This window comes from Pan paniscus, chromosome X, assembly GCF_029289425.2.
Source record: "Pan paniscus chromosome X, NHGRI_mPanPan1-v2.0_pri, whole genome shotgun sequence".
In the NCBI taxonomy this organism is placed as follows: domain Eukaryota; kingdom Metazoa; phylum Chordata; class Mammalia; order Primates; family Hominidae; genus Pan; species Pan paniscus.
In genome coordinates, this window is record NC_073272.2 from 65,071,695 (window position 1) to 65,079,264 (window position 7,570).

Genomic DNA, 7,570 nt, shown 5'->3' on the forward strand with positions numbered 1-7,570 from the left:
TCCTGGCAGATAAGAATACTCTCTGAGGAGTCATGTCTCTCAATATTATCCTAAATCCTTTCCCTCACTGGATTCTCATAAGAGCTGGCTCCCTTCATTGTGTAAATGGAGAAAGCAAGACCTGCTCAGAGCATGGGCTTGCAGGCAAATAGACCTGGGATGAATTTCTCTCTCTGTTATTACCTAGTTGTGTTAGTTTGTAAAGGCTGCCATAACAAAATGCTACAGAATTGGTGCCTAAAATAACAGAAATTTATTTCCTCACAGTTGTGAAGGTTGGAAGTCCAAGATCAAGGTGTTAGCAGGGTTGGTTTCTTTTGAGGCCTATTTCCTTAGCTTGCCAAGGGCTACTTTCTTGCTGTGTCTTCTACATGGTCTTTCCTCTGTGTTAATGCATCCCTGGTGTGTCTGTCTGTCTTTTCCAATATTCTCTTTTTTTTTTCTTTTGATGGAGTCTTGCTCTGTCACCAGGCTGGAGTGCAGTGGTGCGATCTCGGCTCACTGCAACCTCCACCTCCCAGGTTCAAGCAATTCTCCCTGCCTCAGCCTCCCAAGTAGCTGGGACTACAGGCATGCACCATCACGCCCAGCTAATTTTTCTATTTTTAGTAGAGACGGGGTTTCACCATGTTGGCCAGGATGGTCTTGATCTATTGACCTCATGATCCACCCACCTCGGCCTCCCAAAGTGCTGAGATTACAGGCATGAGCCACTGCACCCAGCTTAATATTCTTTTCTTTCTTTCTTTTTCTTTTTTTTTTTTGAGATGGAGTCTGGCTCTGTTGCCCAGGCTGGAGTGCAGTGGCACCATCTTGGCTCACTGCAAGCTTTGACTCCCGGGTTCACGCCATTGTCCTGCCTCAGCCTCCCGAGTAGCTGGGACTACAGGCACCCGCCACCACACCCGGCTAATTTTTTCTATTTTTTAGTAGAGATGGTGTTTCACCGTGTTAGCCAGGATGGTCTCGATCTCCTGACCTCGTGATCTGCCTGCCTCGGCCTCCCAAAGTGCTGGGATTACAGGCGTAAGCCACGGCACTCAGCCTATATTCTTTTCTTAAAAGGATGTCAGTCAGATTGGATTAGGGCCCACCCTAACAGCTTCAGTTTTTTTTTTTTTTTTGGTTAGAAACTGACTTTCTTAATAAGTCACATGATACAAAAGAATGAGAGCATTCAAAGAATGAGTAAAATACTGCTTTGTCCCAAAGGACAAGCAGAAAATGTTAAGGCACAATGGATGCTCAGAAAACGTAAGAAGCTGAAGGGAAAACACATCATCTGTGTATTCAGACACACACACTCCAACCCATCACACGGACACACCCTCACCCACCCATCAGAGAAGAATTCACCTGGAATCAGCTGGGGGTGGTGGCTCACGCCTATAATCCCAGCACTTTGGGAGGTTGAGGCGGGTGGATCATGAGGTCAGGAGTTCAAGACCAGCCTGACCAACATGGTGAAACCCTGTCTCTACTAAAAATACAAAAATTAGCGGGGCGTGGTGGCACGCACCTGTAATCTTAGCTACTCAGGAGGCTGAGGCAGGAGAATCGCTTGAGGCAGAGGTTGCAGTGAGCCGAGATGCGCCACTGCACTCCTGCCTGGGCAACAGAGCGAGACTCTATCTCAAAAAACATTAAAAAATAAAAAAAATAAAATCACCTGGAATCAAAGCAGCAGGGACAACCTGCGCTGGAGCGGCCAGAACAGGCCAGCGGGCAGCTGGGTGAGACAAAGCAACTCCAGGAGGGGAGACGAGAACTGGCAGCTGACATGACCCTGTGGCCAGGACACTCCAAAAGAGGCCTCTTCTTTCTGCCTATTATTTTAACAAATAAAGTCCATGCTGCCAGAAGGCAAGCCCACCTCAAAACTCCTGGCACATTCACAAGCTACCAAAGGGAGGAGGGTGAACAGGCTCTGATACTTGGAGTAGAGGCCTGAGCTTCCTCTCCCACGGTTTTCCACCGGGAACAGAAGACAAAACCAAGCCCTGTGCTGCCACAGGAAGTCCCAGGAAGCACCTGTGAGACCTGCACACCCACCTCAGAGGGTCCCAGGGCTGGGAAAGCCCTCCTCTCAGGGGCTCAGCTCATCTGGAACAAGACAGAGCCCCTGCTCCCTGGAGGGCAAGCTGGGACCAGAGAAGCCAAGCACCCACATCAGTCACCTTTCCAAGTGTCCTCGAGAAAAGAGAGACTGTCCCGTGTGGCCCAGGCTTTTCCGGGCACGCACCGGCCCCCAGAGGAAGCCATGGCGCCGCCTGGGAAGGAGCGCGCACCAGAGGTTACCCAGGGCACTTCCTGGCGTTGCCCCGGCACAACTTAGATGAACAAAGACGAAACTAAAACCTGAAGACCCAGACACAGGAGGAGAGGGCAGGTCTGGTCAGTCCCCTAGGGGAGCTGCTTGGGCTCCAGGGAGTGCCCACCGGGGGATTTTCAGGAGTTTTTCACAGACTGTGAGTGTGGATCTGGAGGCCAGGTGGTCCACAGGACAGCCACCTTCCAGCAGTGACATCACCAAAGGTTATCAGAAAGGCATGCTCTTTCTGGTGTCTCGTGCCTGCAAAGGAGACCAGAACGAGGGGCACAGGACCCCAGGTAGGGCCCTGCCTGGCTCCCTCCATTCCTGATTCAACAGGGAGGTGTGGTGGGGGCCCTCACCGTGTTTCTGTCCGGGTTCAATCCAGGGAGGACCTTCCCACCCTCCTCAGAGTGGTGGCCCAGCCTGGCAGTGGGGGGTGGAGCACCAGCAGGAAGAAGGCAGGAAACTGGTCATCCAAGTCCAGGGAGTGGAGCACTACCAGGAGGAAGGCGGGGACTGGTCACTCAAGTCCAGGGAAGAGGCCAAAGGCACACACTGGACCTTCAGGTCCCAAACCTCAATCCTTGGTCCTCTGCCACTGGAGCTGCCACCGGGCACTTCAGAACAGGGGAAACTGCCCATCTTGAGGTAGGCACAAAGGCATGTTTCTAGGTGAGGGTGGCAGCTGCAGCTTGATCGGATGGTCCTGAGATAGCAGCAGGGCCCAGCATCCGGGGAAAGGGGGGGAAGGGAGGGCAGGCTGCAGAGGGGCCCTGTGGGAGGCCCTGGCCAGCTTTGCACAGCCCGGGCATGGCCCCGGGCGCAAAAGTCACTTCTCCGTGGTCTGAGAAATCTGCTGAGGCAGCCCTCCCCATGTGGTGACCCATGAGACTGTTAGCCAGCCCCTGCTCCTCAGGAGGACAATGCCGGGCCAGGGCCCCCAGTTGCCCTCCTCCTGCGGGGTGCAGCGTCCTCAGCCCTGCTCCAGGCTGTCGCTGGGCTGCACCACGGTGTAGCTCCCCTGGCCCAAGGACAGCTGCCGGCTGAAGAAGGACGTGGTGCTCTTCGTCTTCACTCACCTGATCCCCTTGCCGTCCTCCACGTAGTCGATGGTGGAGAGATGCTGGATCCGGCTGGACACCACACTGCCCTGCCTCCGCAGCTTGGGGCGCTGAACAGGAGCCGGCGAGGAGCTGAGGTCTGAGGGCGAGCCAGTTGCACTGTCCTGGGGGCCTGCGGGCTCCGCCGCCTGGCTCAGTTAGATGCAGTACTCAATGAGGCTGCTCATCAGTTGGGCCTGCTTGGAGTAGATCTTGAGGAGCTTGTTGACAGGTGTGACCCCGCTGTCCCTGTCGAACTCCAGCCACAGGATGGGCTCCTCCTCCTCAGGGGAGGTGTGGTCCCACGACAGCTCCTGGAAGCGCAGGCCCAGCAGGACGTGCTTCTCTCTGCTGTCGACGACGTGCACACCTTCCAGACTGATGGCCACAGAAACTGATTTGCGCCCACCCCGGTGCAAAAAGCCTTGGGCTGGCTTGTCAACCTCACCGTGGAAGAAGGCACACCCATAGAAGGGCAGCTTGTGGCACTTGAGGAGGTAGGCGCGGTAGTGGGTGCCCAGGGCGGCCTCACACCCGCCGTCGCTGCTGACCTCCTGCACCTCGCGGTAGGCGTTCAGCAGGCCCTGCTCACCCGGCCCGGCCCTGGCCCCACGGCCCCGGAGGGCAGCAAAGAGACCCTGGCCCCGCTTACAGAGGTGGGCAGGCAGGAAGGAGTCCAGCTTCTCCCTCAGGTCGCAGGCTGCCGGCCAGTCGGGCTGGTAGGGCACGAGCTGCACGCGGCACACCAGGGCGCCCAGAGCCTCGCAGTCCTCAACGTCGCACAGGTACCGTGCAGCCAGCACGTTGCCCTTGGCCTCCTCATAGAGCAGCCGCAGGACCTCCTCGTCGGGGATCTGGAGCTCCCGCCCCTTTGGGAAGAACACGTTCCTTCGGAACTGCAGGAAAGGCTCATCCATGGCCACATCGTCGTCCGGGGCACTGGTGAAGCGCAGCAGCAGCTCCGGCCACTGGCGTCCCAGCTTGTAGGGCTGGTTCTTGGGTTTCAGCTGCACCTCCAGCAGAGGGGAGACCAGCCAAAGCGCGAAGACATCCAGGGCGATGTCCGGAAGCTGCAGGACCTCGCGGACGGCGCAGTGCAGCTCATGGGCACGGAGCGAGGTCAGGTTCTCCACAGCCAGGGGCACCACCGTGTCATCCGCCAGGTATACCAGCACGTCAGCCGCTCGGGCTCCCATGGAGGACACGCTGCTTCGGTGGGACCGCTCAGTGGGGCCGGGCTGCCCGACACTGCCTTCCGTCCCGTCCATCTCGCAGGGTCGCAGAGCCCGCCACCTGAGAGGCAAGGCTCCTGCCCGGAATCCTGCCCCTCCACCAAGCCCGCGGAATCTTGCTCTGTCACCCAGGCTGGAGTGCAGTGGCGCGATTTCGGCTCACTGCAACCTCTGCCTCTCTGGTTCAAGCGATTCTCCTGCCTCAGCCTCCTGAGTAGCTGGGATTACAGGCATGTGCCACCACACCTGGCTAATTTTTTTTTTTTGTATTTTTAATAGAGACAGGGTTTCACCATGTTGGTCAGGCTGGTCTCGAACTCCTGACCTCGTGATCCGCCCATCTCAGCCTCCCAAATGCTGGGATTACAGGCGTGAGCCACCATGCCTGGTCCAACAGCCTCATTTTAACTTAATTACTTATTTAAAGACTCAGTCTCCAAATACAGTCACATTCTGAGGTGCTGGGGGTCAGAGCTTCAACATACGAATTTTGAAGGGATACAATCAGCCATAGAACTAGCTGTGTGACCTTGGCCTCTCTGCACCTTGGTTTCTCCTCAGGGTATGTAGAGATAATTAGGGGTGATATTCTAAATATTTGACACCTGGAAGGGAGTCTGACAACCTACAAACTTTCGTGGCCCTAGTGTTAGAGCAGAGTCCTGGAGGCCCCTGCTATGCCAGGCATTAATCCTTTGGTTGTTGAATTATATGGGGAGGTCCTGGGGGAGGAGTTCTCATGAAGGAATCAAGGTGGTGGTGGTGTGAGTGAAGAGTGTTACCAATCAGTATAGAAGTTTTTAAATATTTTAACAGCCTGTACAGCTCTATCCCTGCATACTACCCAAATATCAGTCCCAGTAGAATTAATGCCTACCTTATTAGTGTAGTTATACACACACATGTTGACCTCTTCTCCAAACACTCACCTTGGTTTCTCTAAAGTAATCCTATCAGGCCCAATTCTAGGGTCTCAAAAACTCAGCTGCCCCAATGCTGAAGAGCTCTTTTCTCCTCTCTCATACACTGTGGAGTTTACCAAGATAGGGTAGCTGGTGGCTGTTTGGGGCATGGTCTCTATATTACTCTGTTCTCACACTGCTAATAAGGACATACCCGAGACTGGATAATTTATAAAGGAAAGAGGTTTAATTGACTCACAGTTCCACATGGCTGGGGAGACCTTGCAATCATGGCTGAAGACAAATAAGGAGCAAAGTCACATCTTACATGGCAGCAGGCAAGAGGGCTTGGGTAAGGGAACTCCCCTTTATAAAACCATCAGATCTCGTGAGACCTAATCACTATCATGAGAACAGCAAGGGAAAGACCCGCCTCCATGATTCACCAGGTCTCTCCTGCAAAAAGTAAAAGTAGAGGTTCCTCTTCAAAGACTTTCCTCCCCGTCTAATTAGGAATAAATAGTAACTTCTCTTAGAAGCAAAATTTATTCAAAGACCTGTGCTAACATTCTTAAATATCTGCTAGCTGTAATAAAGACATCAATGTACTTTATGTTCTTAGCTCCCACAATTTAGCCTAAATATTTGCCCTGGCATGCTTATACTGGTCCAAGCAAAGCATTAGGCCATACCCTGTTGCTCTTCCTTATTTGAAGGTGTTTTTACCTTTCTCAGCATTCCACAAGTTACTTCCTCCTTCCTTTGTTCTCTTCTGCCTTTGCCTCTTTTAGAAAGTTCTAAGTTGCTAGCCAGTTGGGACAAATACAGAATTTGAGGTCCCATTCCACCCCATGGAAACTGGACACAGCAGTAGGGTGGACGTGTCAGGTTGTAAATGACCCTGTCTCCTTTGTTCAGTGTACTCTCACGGCAAAACTGCTGGCAAGTGTACCCTTTCTGCAGAAAGTATAAAAATGGCCTTGCTGAGGAAATTAAATTTATGTTCAAGTGCTATTTCTTTATGGCACTGGGGAACAAGCATTTCGAACACTCCCATGACACATAGGAGTTATAGGAGCCACCAGTCAAGATGAGATTTGGGTGGGGACACAGCCAAACCATATCAGTCTCTAGGGACTCCAAGAAGGACACCCATCTCTATGTCCTGGAATGGTGTAGACTGTTTTATGTCTACACTATTACAGTGTAGCAAGACACCCATCTCTATGCCCTGGAATGGTGTAGACTGTTTTATATCTACGCCATTACAGTGTAACAAAAGGCTAAGATTACAGTCTGGGCTTAGTTGCCTCCTCACCATCTCCCTCTCTTGGTGGACTTCACTCTTCCCTTTGTCCTACAAGGGTCTGGACAGTTCAGTGTTCTGTGAAAGCTTTTGCTGGGAGGCAGAAAGGAACTTGAACAGTAGTCAAGTTAGAGCCATCTCTCTCCCTCATAGGAGACTCTTTCTTGACCTTGACATCCATTTTATCCCATTCGCCTTTTTCCCCAGGGGCCAGAAATGAGCCATCTTTGGGCAAGGAAGCCAGAGCACTCTGCCTCCTGTCTCTTGACTGAGGGCCACTTCTCCACAGCTCTTTATCTCCTGACTCATCTTTGCTTTTGTCTTTTGTTTTTGTTTTTTTTGAGATGGAGTCTCACTCTTGCCTAGGCTGGAGTGCAGTGGCATGATCTCAGCTCACTACAACCTCCGCCTCTTGGGTTCAAGTGATTCTCCTGCCTCTGCCTCCCAAGTAGCTGGGATTACAGGAGCCCGTCACCACGCCTGGCTAATTTTTGTATTTTTAGTAGAGGCGAGGTTTCAACATGTTGACCAGGCTGGTCTCAAACTCTTGACCTCAGGTGATCTGCCTGCCTCAGCCTCCCAAAGTGCCCACCTCATCTTTGGGAAGTTGATAGAAAGGGGTGGGGGCAGAGCCTTTCCTTAGCGTTGGGGGTTCCTTAATGGGAACCCAGGCCAAGAGGAATAATATGAGATTTCAGGGCAGGCTACTGACCCCA

General features: G+C 52.9%; 1 protein-coding gene across 1 annotated transcript; it reads right to left on the reverse strand.

Annotated features, from left to right (window-relative positions):
- Positions 1-3,258: 3,258 nt before the first annotated feature.
- On the reverse strand, positions 3,259-5,145 carry LOC100981302 (putative FERM domain-containing protein FRMD8P1). Its single transcript, XM_008970020.6, is given in 1 exon segment — positions 3,259-5,145. A coding segment is annotated over 1 exon segment (1,395 nt). The 5' UTR covers positions 4,683-5,145; the 3' UTR covers positions 3,259-3,287.
- Between the last annotated feature and the right edge of the window lie 2,425 nt (positions 5,146-7,570).